At 41.8% G+C, this 18,215-nt stretch overlaps 1 protein-coding gene and 1 long non-coding RNA gene across 3 annotated transcripts; both read left to right on the forward strand.

Moving 5' to 3' along the window:
* Nucleotides 1–2,022: 2,022 nt before the first annotated feature.
* On the forward strand, nt 2,023–5,235 carry LOC116784942. Its single transcript, XR_004356310.1, has 3 exons — nt 2,023–2,821; nt 3,234–3,427; nt 3,954–5,235. It is a non-coding gene; the product is annotated as an uncharacterized LOC116784942 (long non-coding RNA).
* A 1,165-nt stretch (nt 5,236–6,400) lies between these two features.
* On the forward strand, nt 6,401–18,019 carry LOC116784886 (pantetheinase-like). 2 transcript variants are annotated; one of them, XM_032683910.1, is made up of 8 exons: nt 6,401–6,562; nt 8,237–8,478; nt 8,583–8,713; nt 10,938–11,130; nt 12,585–12,876; nt 14,057–14,430; nt 16,654–16,824; nt 17,082–18,019. In XM_032683910.1, exons 2-8 carry the CDS (start codon nt 8,266–8,268, stop codon nt 17,208–17,210), a joined length of 1,503 nt encoding a protein of 500 aa, XP_032539801.1. In that variant the 5' UTR covers nt 6,401–6,562; nt 8,237–8,265; the 3' UTR covers nt 17,211–18,019. The 2 variants fall into 2 exon arrangements, with proteins under 2 accessions (XP_032539801.1, XP_032539800.1); XM_032683909.1 differs by lacking the exon at nt 6,401–6,562 and having other exon boundaries at nt 8,158–8,478.
* The last annotated feature ends 196 nt before the right edge of the window (nt 18,020–18,215 follow it).

The raw sequence follows: 18,215 nt of genomic DNA on the forward strand, positions 1-18,215 counted from the left end.
GTGCCGAAGATAGAGGCAAAGTAATGAAGAGACGACAATGATCTTAATCTGGGACATTTGGCATCTCTGTATATGTGTGTATACACACATGCCAGATATATGTATGTTTGTATTATATATGAAGACTCAGCTTGGTGTGTGTGAGATTTATTGCTAATAAATCCTGCCTGGAATGTTTGTACTAATTGCTTCTGCAACAGCAAATCTATCAAGAGTCTAGGGCTACTAAGGGAAAAAAAAACATCTTCACCTCCTCAGATGCTCGGCAAAAGAAACTCAAGGGGAACTGAGACAAGGACGTGCCTGGTAAACTCTCACTAGACTTCTTGACTTTGGTTGTGGCAAAAGTCTTTTAATTCGTCCTTGAGCTCATAACTCACTGGAAGGGGTACTGGAAGGGATTCTCCGTGATACCCTTTTTCCAGGAATAAGAAAAGTGTCTGGTCTCGCAATTTCCAATCAGTTTCTCTTGTAAGTAGTTACTGGATTTTACATGAGAAATAATTCTTTCTCTGCCAGCGCTCTTTGGGACTAGCAAGAACAACTGCTGTGGTAGCAGCTGTGAAACATCAGGGTATGAAAGGGCAGGCTTCCCCTAGGAACATCCTGTCAATGTCTTTCTTTCCTTTTTGTATCAGGTGTTAGACTTCACGGAAATGAGGAGTGTACACCTCAAGTTTTTATGAAATGCTGACCATGCCAGTGCTGATGATAAGCCAGGTGAGAAGGAGCTGAGAGAACTAGAGTTAGGCACAAGGGGCACAAGATGGAGATCTATAGACATGAGACTTAATTAGCTTGTTTTGTGCAATGACTTGTTCACTTTCCTCGTGTGTACTGTTAGGACTTCAGGGTGCCCAGGATTACTAGAAAAAGCACAAATGTCATTGAAAATAATGAGTTGTCCTGCTGCGTGTGAAAACTTCACCAGACCACCAGTAGAAACTAGGCAGGCTTAACTAACTCCTCTAACTTCCTGGCAACACATCTTCTCCCCTGTTCATTCTTTCATGGGCACAATGGAGACAAAAGAAAAATGAAAGGGAATCCTGATTTCCAAGTTTTTTGCTTTGTGAAATAATTCATAAGCATGTTCTCTTACTATGATTACCCAAAAGTCCTGGAACAATAGTTAAAGTAGGGCAGTTGGGTCTTCTATAGGAAGCTAAGCCACTCTCTGACTAGTGCTGTGCTTGTCTCATTCAGTGGCAGGTCTAAATACCCACCTGTCATTACCCACACAGTTGTACAAGCTGTGAAGCTGTGATGAGCGGGAACTGTGCCAGGTATAGCCAAACTACAACCAGCTAGACCAGCAGCCCTGAGCAGGAGTGGCACAGGTAGTGCCTATGTGGTGGCACTGAGCTTGGAGTTACCTGCTTGCCTCTCGCAGCCCTGCCTGCCCCCTGCACCCTTCAGTTTCTACAGGAAAGTATGCGTGCTGCTCTCTACTGAGATTTCCCAAACTGTTTTCCTGCGGTGACCTAGGCTTGCCTTGAGCTGTGTTACTGCAGCAATGCCACACCTGACTCATTCGAAGATCTGGCAGGTGATATTTCTTCGGCTGCAGCACAGTGGTGACTTCTCTGTGGTGGTGTAAGGCAGAATTGCTCAATGCTGGTAGCTCTCTTGCCTTTGATGCTGTGAGTTTTTCCAGGCAGGGTGGTTGCATCTCCTGGTATCAGCTTTCTGTCACCCTGGGAAACTTCCAGATATTGTGCAAGACTTCCTCTTTTTAAAGCCCTCTGCTTTTGCCTGCCTGTGGCCTCCTCTTGGATGATTTCCAGGCTCCAGACATGGGGCTTCCTAAAGCCCTTTGCCAGGCTTTTGGTGCTCTCTGCTCTTGAGGCCTGTGCCCTGGAACCTGTGTTGCAGCAGTCTGTGACAACAGAGGACACTGAAGTGCCGGTTTCTCCTGAGGAACTCTTGATGCTGATGGAAAAATACGGCAATTTTGGAAGTGGCCATCAAAGAAGCAGCCAGACAGTTACTATGATCTCATTAGAGACATTTGTTTGAGTAAACACTGACTGTCTTTTCCTATCTTAATAGTGTTTTTGGTGGTTTGTATGTTGGTACCAGGGTGCCCATATCATTGTGACTCTTGAAGATGGCATTTGTGGCTGGGTCTTCACAAGGGAAACAATATACCCTTGTCTTGAGGATATCCCAGACTCACAGGTGGACGGGATTCCATGTGCTGATCCTGGAAGGTATTGTCCCTGTTATAAATGGAGGAACAGTGACAGGAAAGATGGCTACCTTTAGGAGCCGTGATTGACAGTTTTAAGTGTCTTGGAGCAACTGCTGTGAAATGAAGCCAGGTTAGTCATCATGTAGTTGCCATAAATAGCTTCAGACAAATTTCTTTGTAGTTTTTCTCCTGTCATTTTTCTTCACTGTAACTCTATTTGTACACCAGAATGGTTGAGATTTATTTAAAAGAAGAAACTTAACGGAATCTACATTTCAGTAAGTTATTCTATGCATGTTGTAGAAAATGTTTACATTATGAGAATATTAGGAATATTTCTGAATAAAATAACAGCTCCAACTGAAAGAATATACTGCACAATTCCAAACTTACATTTTTGAATCATGATTTGGTAGCCTTTTTATTCTGTTATTTTTCTTAATAAATTGCTCCATTTTTTGAAGCTGCAATGGGCAAGTAACAATACATACCATAGAAGAAACAAATCAGAAGCTACCTCAGCACATCAGCCAAATGCAGAGCTGCAGCAGAATGGCTGAGATTAGCTCTGTGTTGGTGTAATATCGATGCTGTGCCACATGCCAGCAGCAGAAGGGAGACTTGAAGGTGCAAATATTTGCTTTCACTGCAAGGAAGCCCTTGTGTTCCTCAGTTAATGTGAGGTGATGTGAGAGTTTCAGCATGCTGCACTTTGAAGCACAAATCTGCTGCCTTCTGTCAAATTGGATTGACAGGAAGCTGAACATGAGCCAGCAGTGTGCCCAGGTGGCCAAGAAGGCCACTGTCATCCTGGCCTGTATCAGGAACAGTGTGGCCAGCAGGTCCAAGGAAGTGATTCTTCCCCTGTACTCAAGCTGGTGAGGCCACACCTGGAGTACTGTGTCCAGTTCTGGGCCCCTCAGTTCAGGAAGGACATTGAGGTGCTGGAGCAGGTCCAGAGGAGGGCAACTGGTGTTAGAATTTTTATGGATTGAATAGTTTTGATCGTTTACTTTTTTCTTCCTTCCCTGCTGATTAGGTTTGCTTCCTCACCCGTGCTGGAAAGACTGAGCTGTCTGGCAAGGAATAACTCCATCTGTGTGGTTGCAAATATGGGAGACAGGAAACCATGCAATTCCAGTGATCCGAGGTGACCAAGTGATGGCCACTATCAGTACAATACCAATATTATCTTTGACTCAGAAAGGAAACCTGATGGCTTGTTATCACAAGGTGAGAGGCTTTTACAAAGTTCAGGAAGCGATTATGATTCTCAGGTGATTGAAGATGAGAAACAGAAGCTGCTTCCCAGGCTTAAATGTATTTCTACATAGTGTCATTATAGAGCAAGTGTCAGAGGGCAGGTGGAAGCCACTGCCTTACAATGTCTTTGTTCCTGCTTTTCTGAATATAATAGCAAGTAGTTAAATGAAATTATTTAGAGCTCAATAAGCCCTCTGTTTTTACTGCATCTCAGTAGGAAGTGACACATAAGATATTTAAACATTAATGTCCAAATAAACTCTTGCTAACTAAATACAAATCCCCTACACTGGTATAAATCAGAACCACAGTTATTTGTGCTTGACTTCTCTTTCAGTGGTATGATTCTCCTCTTTGAAACTGAGGTATAACATGTTCACAAATCATGTTCTCCATTACCTGTATTTAAGTGAATGAGTATTCAATGTTTTTTAACTTAAATGGTTGGATTTCTTTTCTAATATTTTGTTTCCTCCATTCTCTTTTCCATGAACAGTACAACCTTTTTATGACAGAGAAACAGTTTAATTACTCTAAGGATCCAGGATTTGTGACTTTCAATACATCCTTTGGCTACTTTGGCATTTTCGCTTGCACAGGCATACTCTGTCATGACCCAGCTGTGGTCTTGGCAAGCAGCTTTCAGGCTGACACCATTCTGTTCCCAACTGCTTGGATTAACACTCTTCCACTGTTGTCAGCAGTCCAGTTTCACTCAGCGTGGGCCATGGGAACAAACATTAACTTTCTTCAGCGAATACGCACAACTCCACTTTAGGTATGATAGGTAATGTGATATTGCTTTAATTGGTCTTGTTCACATGGGCAACATTTATATCTGTGTAGTGCAGTTGACCCGAGTAGAAATTCCTATCAGCAGGCATACACACATGTCAATAGGATTAGGACAGGAGTACTTGTAAAGATATAAAGGATTTAAAAATATGCTATGTCAGAACTCAGAAATGCTTAAGTTGACTATAACACTTTTAGTTATTTGTTAAATAATGAGTCCTGAGAGTTTATGAGTGTTGTTCTTCATCGTCTGACCCTGGTGTTTATCATTGTTTTGGTCACGTGAAAGCCCAAACTTTGTTTCCTCCACTAGGTGGAAACCTGACTCTGAGAAACGTTCTTGTGAGTCCTGTAAATAGTACTTCTGGGCTGGAGACGTTGTGTCACGTTTTCTTTGCAGACTTTGTTTTCATTATTTTTCCTAAGCAGATGCTAGGCGTCAAGCACAAATTTTGTGTGCGTGTGCTTGCAGAATTGAGAGAAACTTCCTGCTACAACGTAGCTCTAAACTTTGCCGTCCAAATAAAAGCAGATCCGAGCCATTCGGTTAGTTCTGTTGTTGATAACCCAATGTCACACAACTCTTATTCCTTATGGATAGGTTTTCCTCTGGGTATTAAAGATTTCTGTATTTATGTAAAGCACTTGAATAAGGATGTGAATTTTGGTAATATCTTTTATATACAGAACTTTTTGATTTGACAGTGTTACCACTTATTTTAGTCAGAATTAGTGATTTCTAATGCAATTAAACTCAAGGAAGAATGTATAGCTTCAGCCACTCAAATTGTATATAATCAGCACACTAATTTTGTCACTTACAATACTTGAAACATCAGAGGTTGGTCTACTTTCCGTTGATTGCAAAAAACATTAGGTTACAATTGTAGTCTGTGAAGGCTTAATTTAGTTTCAAAACATTCTGGTAAACATTAGAATAAAATTTTGCACAATATAATTAGTGAATACTGCTTACCTGTTCCATGCACTTGCTTTCACCGTGATTTCACTACAGATCCTTAAATATTTAATCTCCTTTTTCTGTAATGCTAATTAATCATAATGTTAATTAATGTTAAATAATACTAATACTCATAATTATAATGGCATTCTATTTCTAAAGTTCCCTTATCTAACAGTATAGTCGTTGCACATTGATTTATGACTTGATTTTGCAGCAAAAAAATTGCTCTGCTGGATGGTTGTGTTTGTGTTTTTATGTAGTCGCTTTGGTTGTCATGGGCTTGGGATAGGCACTGGGGACAATAGAAAATAAATTCCTCTGACTTTAATGGTGTAGGATTTAGGCACATAAGAGTGGGTTGTGGCCCAACAAAAAACAATTTTTAATTATTTGAAATTTTTGATAGGGTAACAGAAGCCATTTCCACAATACTGTTCTGTCCCATCTCTGGACATGCAGTGTTCTAAACCAGAACATCTGAAGGTTCTCATTTAATTTGAAAAAGAAAACAAGCCTCAAATTACCATTGATTCAGAAAACAATTATTCAAGTCAGCACACGATGTAATGAGCAATTTTTCAAGAGTATATCTGTGTTCCCATTAAATGGTTGCTCATGCTGGTGTGAGTCAAGACTGTGCCAGCAGGTGTTGGTAAGGGGCAGTGAACAGCTTGAACAGATGGAATGCACTGGCATGTGTGAGGGTGCAGGCCCTGCAGACTGTACTTTTTAGGCAAGTGAACTGGATTACTTGTGTGGTGCTGCTAAGGTTTCTGTGTGTGGCTAATTCTGTTGTTTGTTCTGCAGGTTTTTTCGGAATTAAAAACATTGTTTACGTTTATTTTGACCAACATAATAAAAAAACCCAGACTTCCAGGGTGCAAGATATATTGTTTTTTTTAACAAAATGAATGTTTAAAAAACAAGATTTTTGTCTGTAAAAGTATCAAATTAGAATCCTCTACAATTCATATAGTAGAAATAATGTAACTCTACTTGTTTGTGGAAGGCAAGTACCGTATCTTTAAGTTTATATCTGTGCCCTAGGATATGGTGTCCTGTTACAGCTAAGTAAAATGACTATGTGCTGTTGCTAAAAATAAACTGCTTCTGATTTCCTCATCCCTGCTCACATGTACTCACTGCTGTGTAGTGATTGCATGGTTGCAGGTGTGACGTTTCACACAGGCTTCTCCACAGCAAGATTAACCCTTCGAATGCACAGTAGTCTTCCACACACTCTGTCTTAGCACAAGAAAAGAAGCAGGACCAGTCTGAAGGCAGACTCCTTCTATAGCTAAGCCAATTTAGCACCAAATTGCCTCCTGTTTCACAGAAGTTCTCAGGTAACCGTCATCATCAGGCAGTAGCAGAGATGGGGGCGGGTACGGTACAGGAAGAGTGGATTGGGAGGATAGAGGTGTGGAAAGCAGACAGACCTCTAGATAAGTTTCCCCTTACGTTGTCACAGCAACATATAGCCTGGACTACTGCAGTTTTGTTAAGTTTATTCAGTGTGTTTGTTTGTTAACTTGTGTTAGTTCCTTGTTCCTGGGTGAGGTCCCAGCCCTGCAGGCAGTAGGCAGATAGAGGCAAACAGGGATGCCTCCGCCCCACTGTACTACGGAAACCCCCTTGTCCCGGCAGTGTGACTTGAACTTTGCAGGGCAGTAAATTTTTCTGTTTAGCCCTGCCAGGTCAGTCATTTTTCTGGCTGATGTCCTCTCTACTGCTAAAGAAGGGAGCGTTTACTACTTCCTCCCTTAGGCTGGTGTCTAATTGTGGTTGATATGATTCAACACGTATTTGATTTGGTAAGAAAAATGGGGCGGAGAGGAGGGGAAGGCTTCCAAGCTACATTAGTTCAAGTATCACCGAAATCTCTATTGCAACCTTTAAAAGGCTCGTATTAAAGGCTCCTGAATGAGCGTTCTGTATCTAGTATGTGTGTAGAGAAGTACTTACAGGTGAATGTTACCAAATAGAAATCAATGTTCCCAATGGTTGAAATCCTCAGTCAGCACTACTCTTGCAGAGAACTTTGTGGTATCTACATTCATCCACAAACCTGTAATTTCTGAGCCAGCTCTACAGTGGCAGTCTGTTGTAGCTGAAAGCAGACAGCCTATTCTGCTTTCCACTGTTCAGACAACCTTTCTCAAGTGAGAATACTGCAACTACTAGAAAGACAAAAAATTGAAAATGTCATAGCAACAAATGCATTTTAACTGAGTTGAAGATTAAAAGTGAAGGCCTCTCAATACACAGCATGTTCCTGGGGACAAGAAAGGTGTGCAGAGGAGCAGGCATGCTTACTGCTCTTCTGCTTCAGGTTAGTGAGAGCCAGGCAATGAATTACTTACCTGCCTGATTTCAGGAAACATTCCCTCCAGATTCGTATTTTCTGATGGAATGCTGTTGGAAAGTGATGTACAGCTAAAGTGACTGGGAGAGAAACTTGGATGAACTCAAGGGACAGTTCTGTTGCTGGCATTTGAAGTATATGACATCAAGTACAGTGAGATGTTAATGCAATTACTTTGGTCTAAAGAAACTCACTGCACATACTAACACTTAACATAGGAATTGAGGAATATGAAGATACTAGCATAAAGCAGTTTTTAAGACCCTCAGTTTTGCCACTCAGACTTCACAGAACACTAGCTCCGTGGGTGACACATCCACCTTTCACCTGGGTGAAGAGTGAGCCAACAGAGATAGCAAAAGGCTATTGAATCAGTGACAGAGAAAAGTATACAAAAAAAATTGGACTGTTAGTTCTAGACATGTTTCTAATGACTTACTTTTTTATTGGCACAATTAGTCTTGGCATTGTCCAGTATTTTAGTTATGTTCAGTTGCAACATCCTTAGTGTGTGCTGTTATACCTTCCTGTATGTCACGCTTGGTTCCAAGATAATGTTTTAACAGACCAGCAGTTCCTCCCTCTTTCAAAGTTGAACTTTGTCCCCCTTTTCTTTTCTATGCATGTTCCTTTTGCACTGTTCTCCGTGACTCAGAGTACTCCAGGAGCTGCAAGGCACCAGCCATGCTCCCTTCCCAGCCTCTCCTGCATGCTGGGGTATTCGCACTCGCAGTCCTTCAGGCCCTTGCCTCCGACACCTTCATTGCAGCCGTCTACGAGCACGCGGTCATCCTGCCAGATCCCACTGACAAGCCTGTTTCTCCCGATGATGCTTTGGCCCTGATGAACAAAAACATGGATGTCTTGGAAGGGGCCATAAAGGAAGCCGCCCAGCAGGTACTAGATGTATCGTGGGGGTTGTTAATTAGTGTTTTCTGCTCTGCCTGACCCCCCTGGTTATATGTTGATGGGTGAGCTTTTAACAGAGCTTGTTGTGACAGGGTGCCCACATCATTGTGACTCCTGAAGATGGCATCTATGGCTGGCAATTCACGAGAGAATCCATCTACCTGTACCTGGAGGATATTCCTGCTCCAGTGGTGAACTGGATTCCCTGCACTGACCCCTCAAGGTGATTCCTTCTGCAGTGATTTATGTGGTTTCAAACTAGTATCTCATGGAGTCATGAGCAGCTCCCACTAAATGCATAGGAACTGCTAATGCTTTTGACATAAGTTTCAATTAAACTTGAGTTTGAAGGTAAGTTACATGATAAAATATATAGCGTGTCAATGACTAATTGGTGAGGGAAACATTGAAAACTTTTCTTTTTTAATTAGACATTTCAAGGAGAAATTCAAACAACATACAGAATTTGAGTTATGAAAAGTAGAGGAAATGTCTTTTTTTTGGAAAAGCTTTGATGCCAGAATATGCTGCTTCTCATTCTACTTTCAATTTTTTCACATTATTTTGAATAGAACTGACTGTAAGTTATTAACACTGAGTTTTCTTCGTTTTTTGTTTGTCTTTTACAAATGCCATGTTCAAAAAATGCACACACACACCATTTTTCTGGATAGCTAAGAACTAGTTTCTGAGCAGCTAATAATAGAGGTGATGAGATCAGTAGTCAAAGTTCAAACCTCAGAGTGATACAAACCCAGAAACTTCTAATCGTAGTTTTCCACAATTAAGGTAAGATAAAGTCTGAATTGCTAGAGTCTCTGTGATGTAGAACATGATCTGTCATTCAAGCAGCATATTCCAGCAGTGACAAACTAACCTGTAGTTCAGTGCTGGACTTCAGAGTCTTACCGCTTACACTGTAAGTGCTCAGCTGTGGAACTACAACCATGGTCTGCATTCTTCACCACAGGTTTCTGTACCTCCTTGATGAGGAGGAGCTTGTTGTTACATCTGTGAGGATATAGTTCTTCAATGGTTCTGAGAAGGGTCATAATGGGGAACAGTGCAGGATGTGCAACTTTTTACTGAGATATAAGTAACTAAAATATACAGCCTTTCAGTGAATCACAGAATCACAGAATATGCCAAGTTGGAAGGGACCCACAAAGATCATCAATTTCAATTCCTGGCCCTGCACAGGACCATCCCCAAGAGACAGACTGTGTGCCCAAGAGTATTGTCCAAATGCTTCTTGAACTCTGTCAGGCTTGGTGCTGTGATCACTTCCCTGGAGAGGCTGTTCCATCACCCAGCCACCCTCTCGGTGAAGAACCTTTTTCTGATATGCAACCTAAACCTCCTCTGACACAACTGCAGACCATTCCCTTGTGTTCTCTCACTGGTCACCAGAGAGAAGAGATCTGTGTCTGCCCCTCCTCTTCCCCTCACGAGGACGTTGTAGACTGCGATGAGGTTTCCCCTCAGTCTCCTCCGGGCTGAACAAGTCAAGTGAGCTCAGCCACTCCTCATACAGCTTCCCCTCAAGGCCCTTTACCATTGTTGTTGTCCTCCTTTAGATGCTTTCCAAAAGCTTAATGTCTTTGTGGAGTGTGGGGTGGCAGTGTGTCTAAGCAAATCTTTATTCCAGTTCTTCACACAGTTTTTGCAGAGGTGATCTCACTGTTCTAAATCAGGGGTTTCATTTGCAGCTTTTGGTAATATAACACCTGCCATCACCATCTGGCATACCTCATTCCTTGCTGCTATGTGTGTATCTTGCATGATGGTCCTCCTTGTGTGGCCCATGCACTCCTTGCAAAGCCATATGCATTGCCACATTGCAGAGGGGGATGGCTGCTCTCTTTATGGCCTAGTGTGAGTGCTTCAGATGTGGTACCAGTGTCTGGCACATGGCCTGTCACATCTTTAAATTAATAGCCCACTGCTCTTCATGCCATGGCTAGAGGTCTAAGTGCTCCTGCCCATGGGAGAAGATGAATTGCCTTGACCCTTTCCTTTGCGCTATTCCACAGCTCAACACTCTTAGTGTGCTAAGGGCCCAGAGCTACGATCCTCAGGTGTCACTATGCCAGATGCTAAAATATTTTCTGGTGTGACATCAAGTTAGTGTCTTCCTCTGGAAGAGAGTCCTCTCCTAGCCTTTCCCAACCCGAGAATTATCTGCTTACTGCAGAGCACGTTCCAGGTGCTGAAAGTGACTGACAGGCATGTCCCTGCATATGCCAGTGGGAAGGGTCCAGGACCTACCCCAAGATGCAGGAGGCAATCTGAGGCAGCACTGCAGCAACTCTGTGTATCTGCCTGCCCTGCCATGGCTACAGGTTTGAAGGTGCAGCTGGTGTGCCCTCAAGCACTCCAGTGATAGGCATAACTGATAGCACAGGTTTTGTTAATGGTTTTTTTTTTCCTTCCCTAAATTACATTAGATTTGGTCCAGCACCAGTGCAGGAACGACTCAGCTGCATGGCCAGGAATAACTCCATCTATGTGGTTGCAAACATTGGGGACAAGAAAACATGTAACTCCAGTGATCCCGGCTGCCCCAGTGACGGTCGCTACCAGTACAATACGGATGTTGTCTTTGATCCAGAGGGGAAACTGGTGGCTCGTTACCACAAGGTAAAGTGGTCTTGGAAAGGCAGGAACTAATTTTCCACTACTTCCAAAATGTCTCATTTGGAAAGAGAATTAGATGCCAGTCATTGTCCCATGTCAGAGTTCTGCTTCTGTTTATAATTTAAAAGAATCTCTCTTGCTATGAAGTATTGATGCCAAATTTGCATTTCCTGTCATGTTTCTCAAAACAGACTGGTATGAAAAATGATTGCTCTGGTGCAATTTAGTGGCATATGATTTTGGTTGACTTCCTCAGATCATTAAATTCCTACTACTGGAAATCCTGCTGCTTAAGCAGCTTCAGTTTTCAGTGCCAGGTTTTTACCAGACTACCCCTTCATGTTCCAGGATTTGAAAACATTCATCTGTATCTCATTATAGATGAGTACTCTGATTTGAGAAAGACAGGCCCCTTCCTATAATTTTTTTTCTGATGCTGTTTCAGCACTGTTTTTGTACAATGGGAATTATTTGGACAAAACCATGGACCTAAAATGGGTGTTAAAAGAGATGAGGACTTTGAAACATTTGCACCCAATGAAAGTTCTTTCAGTATTATGTTCTTTCCTGCAAGTTCCATCAAAGTTGTTTATGAATTGTGTGCCAGCTATCATGCCAATGTGGCTAGAGTGAAGTCAGTTGTTTATTTAATGCACTTTGGGCCCAGTGTTTCACCTTGTTGTTCAGAGATGATGCCAAGATATTTATTTGTGAGCAAACTGGGTGAAGGGAACACTGATAATGCGAGTCTGGTCCCCCCCCTCATTCCAACCTAGCATGACCCAGGTGCTGAATTATAAATTCAGTAAATTTGGACCACTTTTCTGGCTTGGTGTCCATGTTTATTGTCCAGGTCACTTGGACGATAATAAAGAATTGTTAAAAAACATGTATGTGAAGGAAAAAGGAAAATGTTGGAAACCAAGAATGTTTGCAAACTTGGATTTTTCTGTTGGCTGAGATCATCTGCCTTTCCCCCATCAGCCCAGCCTTTGTTTTCTTCTCTGTTCTACAGTCTTCCAGTATTGTCTCATGCTTCATGCTGGTGTTGTGTACTTACAGTACTTCTGGGCATCTCCACACCAAGGTCACCAGTTCTGTCTCTTGGCACCAGAACCTCCCTGCTCCTCTTAAATTATTATTCTTCTTCTGTGGGCATTTTGGTCACCAGAAGTATAAACCAGGTAGGGAGAGTGGAGAGATTATTTTTATGATGACATCAGCAGACCTGAAGACAGCCAGCTGCTTTCCTAGCTAGATGCCAGGGCAATATGTGTCTCCCCATATCCACCTTTTGGGTACTACGATCATACAATTTTAGCCTGACTTCCTTCATGTGAGTGATTCCAACACAGGTCAAAAATTTTCACAAGTCATTCTGAACAGTTTTAGGGAATGACTCCAGAATCTCACAGTAAGTGCCTCTAACTGATTTCTCTTTTTTCCTTCCCCTACAGTATAATCTTTTTACAACAGAAACTCAGTTTAATTACCCAAAAGAGCCAGAAGTTGTCACCTTTGAGACTCCATTTGGGAAGTTCGGCATTTTCACTTGCTTTGACATCCTTTTCCATGAGCCTGCAGTGGTCCTGGTGAGCAAGATGCAGGTGGACACTGTGCTCTTCCCGACAGCTTGGATGAATGTTCTGCCATTTCTGACTGCAGTTGAGTTTCACTCTGCCTGGGCTATGGGTATGCGTGTCAACATGTTAGCTGCCAATACTCACAAAACCAGTTTGGCAATGACAGGTAATTTCACTCTGTCCGAAAAATCTTTATAACTGTGAATCTATATGTCTTGTTCTACAAGGTGATTTTGCAGAGGAATATAATGTGTTTATCTGGAAGTCTAGTCAACCAAATTTTAAACCTGACAGACTCCATCCCTACTGTTGCCATACAAGGCACAGCAAAACTTGTAGTGTTTTTTTTGCCCTAGCTTCTTAGGATTTTTCTTTGTTTCTCTAATGTTTGTAAACAATTAGTAAGTTACTTACTACTTACTGTTCCTTATACCTGAATAGAAATTTTGCCACTTAGGCTCTTTTCCTCTCCACTTCTAAGTCTGTGATTGAATGCCAAACTGTAAATATACTTGTAAACCCTGTACATGGCTACATTTATTCTGGCCAAATTAAAGACTTATTTGTAGCCGTATTTAACAGGGTTATGGAAAAGCTTTAAAAACAAACTTTCAGAACTGTTACAGTAACATTGCTAAGAAGTCTACATTTTCACTTTACAATGTAGGACTGATTTTTTAGAGCTTAGTTTATGGGATAGTATATTTCAGTTAGACCAGTATCTTCACTGAGCTGTGAAACCACAGTATTGTCTTTGGGCTTCTCATTTGACATGCCTGAGAGGCTTCTGCTTGTTGTCCGTTTTATGTGGCTCTTCGGCAGTAATGGGTATGACAGATCTACTTTGATTTCCCTCGGTTGCTTGGTACTGGTCAGATGTGAATTCCCCACACTGGGAGGACTTCTCAACCAGTTTAAAGGGGGCTGGGCAACTGCTCCCTCCTTATGTTTTCACCAGGACTGGCCTGTGATACTTGACGATGTTGTGTTTTGGATTGTCTCAGTCATAGGTGGTCCTTTCACTTCAATCAGCTGAGAATAAAGGAATTACCAAGTGACTAATTGCATACAGGAGAAAAGAGAACTGAGGAGGCTATAAATAGAATCAGAACAGAACAGAAATAACATCCTCTGCCTTTGGCTACACTGAGCAGACCTCATCCAGGGGAATAAATGATATTCTTTGCCAAAGCATGAGCTCCATGTACTGAGTTGTTAATGGTCACCTTTAGTGAGACCAAAATTTCTGTAATCTTTATGGAATAGTTGATGAGCTAGCAGTAGGGACACTTAAAAGGACAATATGATTTTTTTAATTCTTGAACTGAGTGTTGTGCTCTCCTCAGGGAGTGGTATTTATGCACCAGATGGAGCCAGGACATACACCTACAATATGAAAACTGAAGATGGTCACCTCCTCATTGCCGAACTAGATGCACACCCTTGTCTTTCTCCTGCCTCCCCACCTGCTATCAGCTGGAGCTCATATGCTTTGAGTGTCAAAAGACTGTCACAAGATAACCATGATTTCACAGGAATCATCTTTCATGACCAGTTCACTTTCACTGAGCTCACTAAGCCTGGGGGAAATCTCACTGTCTGCCAAAAAGACCTCTGCTGTCACTTGAGCTACAAGATGGCAGGGAAACGAGATGATGAAGTTTACGTGCTGGGTGCTTTTGATGGGCTTCATGTTGTTGAAGGACAGTACTATCTGCAGGTAATTCTTTGGAGGGGGTTACTTGCTTTAGGAAGCTTTTTTACAGGGAGAAACTTTCAGCTCCGTGGTGGAAAAAGACAATGATTCTCTTGTATGTTGGAGTCCTGGTGTTGTTTTTGTTAGCAATGGAAAGGAGTTGCTAAAACACCCAAGCCTACTTACCTTTAAAACCAACAAAGGCAGTGGAGAGGTGTCTAAGCTTCTTTTAAATTCCCAGAGTGCACTCACTATTTTTTTGGGTGTGCAATATTGGCTAAATTTAGGTCCTCTTCTGTGACTATCTGCAGTAATTATTCTGAATCTCCTCTGCATCACGGAATCACAGAATAGTTAGGACTGAATGGAGATCTCTGGAGATCATATAGTCCAACATCCTGCCAAGGCAGGATCACCCAGAGCAGGTTACACGGGAATGCATCTGGGTGGGTTTTGAATGTCTCCAGAGAGGGAGAATCCACGAATATCCTGGGCAGCCTGTTCCAGTGCTCTGCCACCCTGAATGTAAAGAATTTCTTCCTCATGTCGAGGTGAACTTTCTTGTGTTTTAGTTTATGGCCATTGCTCCTCATCCTGTCAGTGAGCACCACTGAAGAAAGTCTGGGACCATCCTCTTGGCACTTCAAGATATTTATATGCATTGATAAAATCCCCTCTCAGTCTTTTCTAGACTAAACAGACCCAGCTCCTGCAGTTTCTCCTCGTAAAAGAGATGCTCCAGACCCCTAATCATCTTTTTGACCCTCCCCTGGACCCTCTCCAGTATCCTCTTGTCTTTCTTGTACTGAGGAGCCCAGAACTGGACACTCCAGATGGGACCTCACTGTATCTTCCTCAAAGAGTTGCTGTTAAAAATCAGTTGATCATAGCTATCTTTATGAGACAGTTTAAAGTCACAGAGATGTTAATTTTTTTTCATTACCCACATCATAGCAATGAAGTTTACTGAAATGGCATATGACTTTTACTGGAAATATCCTGTCTTCCTCTCTTTTAATCAAATGTTTGGGAAGACAGTGAGTTACGTCCTGGCTGAATTTGCTTAAAGCCATATCTGAAAATATTCTTTGCCTTCATAATTAAGTTGTTGTGCCACCAGACTATACTTTTTTTTTAGTTACTTCTGTCTGTGAACACAGCCTCTGCAAATCAGCTGGTACAGACTCCAGGATATGAGGGAAGGTCTTAAACAGAAAACAGCTCATCTAATGCATTTATGAAGGTAGCTTGAACAAATTCAGTTCTTGGTGAGCTTGGTTGTAAAATTTATTTCAGAGGTTGTAGAAGCTGCCAGGTAGTCTCTATGAGTACTGAAAGTTCTAGAGAAGACAGGAATTTCTACTCTTCCTTTTTCCCTCAGTATTTTTTCATTTCTTCAGAACATATTCTTTATTTCTCTGCTTATTTGCATTTCAACAAAAAATTTTTCATTGAAGAATAATACTTCTGATTTTTTGCAAATATGCTTCTGTTCCCCAATATCTGACAAAATAGAAAAACTCCATGATTATGAGCAAAAGCAGCCAACATCGTTCGAATCACTGCTGAATAATAGGAGTGCTAGCACCCTATTTCATATTTCCTCTTGAAGACCATAAATATTTATCAGCTGGATAATTAAGGACAATAGGGAAACACTGATTCCTACTTTCCTCTGTGTGCTACAATTGCTAACACTAAATTCTAACAGAAGATGCTAACTTCATCACCAGGATTTGGATAGGGAATATCAAATTCAGGTTTCCCATGGACTACCAGGCCATCTAATGAGGTGTCATTACCAACATGTACAAATACTAGTAGGCAGACCTGGGTGTATACTTGCACAATGTACCCATGAGAAGGACTTTGTTTCATTTGCCTAAGATTTCCATTCACAAACTTATCTTACACATGGGAAAGGAACCTTCAAATAAGAGAACTGGCAATAGGAAGAATTAGTGGAAGTGACAAGATTGGGCTTCAAAGGTGAAATAAGGTGCTCTGGCAGTACTTACATCAGAGACAGTCTATTTGTAACTACTAAGGCAATGCAGGTCTGGAATAGTGCCAGTCAGATCAAGGGGTGAAAAATAAGGTACAACTAAAAAGGAGTTGCCTGAAGATTATGACAAAGATCCTGTGACTCTCATCTGCTCTGACACATACCAGCTTTGATGACACAAGGCTTTCCTATCAGAGTGTTTCTGTCTTGCTAAATACGTTGTTGTCTTCTCCTCCCTGTAGATATGCACACTGCTCAAGTGCAAGAGCACAGATCTGGACACGTGTGGGCAGCCAGTGGAGACGGCTCAGACCGAGTTTGAGATGTTCTCCCTCAGTGGCACATTTGGCACCAACTATGTCTTTCCAGAAGTGTTGTACAGCGGAGTGCAACTGGCCCCTGGGGAGTTCAAGGTAATGGAGTATCCTGGAGCTGTGTCATGCCAGGTCCTCTGCAGGATAGTCATGGAATTAACTGTGTCAAAGCAGCCAAAGTGAACTTGCTCATAGTGAATAATTGATCTATTAAATACCTTTTAATGAAATCACTAGTTTCAGTAAGAGATAGGGTCTGACGTTCCTTCTTCCTGTTTGTCACATTTTTCTGAGCTCTTAGTGTGTTCATATAGGCACTTCTGTAATCACATTCTTCTCTTACCTTTTTCAATCAGGTACTGAATGATGGGCGCTTGATAAATAAGACAAAACCGACAAAACCAGTCATTACTGTGACGCTTTTTGGACGGTGGTATGAAAATGATCATCCGAAACAAGACCCACAGCCAGCAGCCTTTCTGTGATTGAAGCTGAACACTGTTTCCAAATGAGATACAGCATCCTCTACTACAACAAAACCTGCCACCACTTCTTGGTCAGAACATGACATGAATAATCATTTCTTGGAAATCTCCGTTGAACCAAAATTTGGAATTGAAACCTCAAGTTATTCTGCTTATCAGTTCTGAAAAACAGCTTGACAACACCTCCTGTCTGCACTGGATGCTATTCAGTGATGGAACTGTTTGCATCCAGTGAACAAGTCACTGAGTTACCTGCTATCACATAGCAGCTCCTCCCTCACATCTTCTCTGTGTCTTTCTAGTGTATAACACCAACATATTTGAAATAAACCTTATCCTTTGCTCCTTCCTGTTAATGCTGAGTAGTGCTACCCTGTAGATAAATTTGCTCTAGGGATTAGAGGATTTAGAATTCTACTTCAGACCAACTACTCCTGGTGAGAAGACACTGTTCACATCTTTGGTTCCTCTTCTCCCCCAGTGACCTGTGTTTTGTTGCTGCTGCTGGACCCTAGTGACCTTCTTTCAGCACATGAGTTTATAAACATGTGCGTGATTTGTGGCTGTGTCCGTAAGAGGGGTCAGAGACCTCTATTAATCTTATTTCTCCTTCCTTTTCTCCACACTGGCACCATTACTTGCCTCACCATGATGCTCTCAAGGTCTTCAATCCCATGTATTTCTGTTATGGAGCTGGTGAGACACTGGGAGTGCAAATACTTTCCAAACTCCAGCACTGATTACCACTGCTGTGTGCCATATGACCTTTTTTGTTTTCAAATGTAAATAAATAGTCACATGTGACATAACATAGTCTCATGTCTAATAAACATAATGACATGTTTATCAAAAACCCCAGACAATGTTCTCTGACTCATGAAAGCTTAGCATCATTGCTGCTAGAGCCATGCTGTCTTAAAACCTAATTCACTGTTGGAGTCAGTTACTATCTGACCACAGACTGACCGTGGTCCAGCAAGGGATTATCCAGTGTGGTCCTCTTCC

This window comes from Chiroxiphia lanceolata, chromosome 3 (assembly GCF_009829145.1).
Source record: "Chiroxiphia lanceolata isolate bChiLan1 chromosome 3, bChiLan1.pri, whole genome shotgun sequence".
In the NCBI taxonomy this organism is placed as follows: domain Eukaryota; kingdom Metazoa; phylum Chordata; class Aves; order Passeriformes; family Pipridae; genus Chiroxiphia; species Chiroxiphia lanceolata.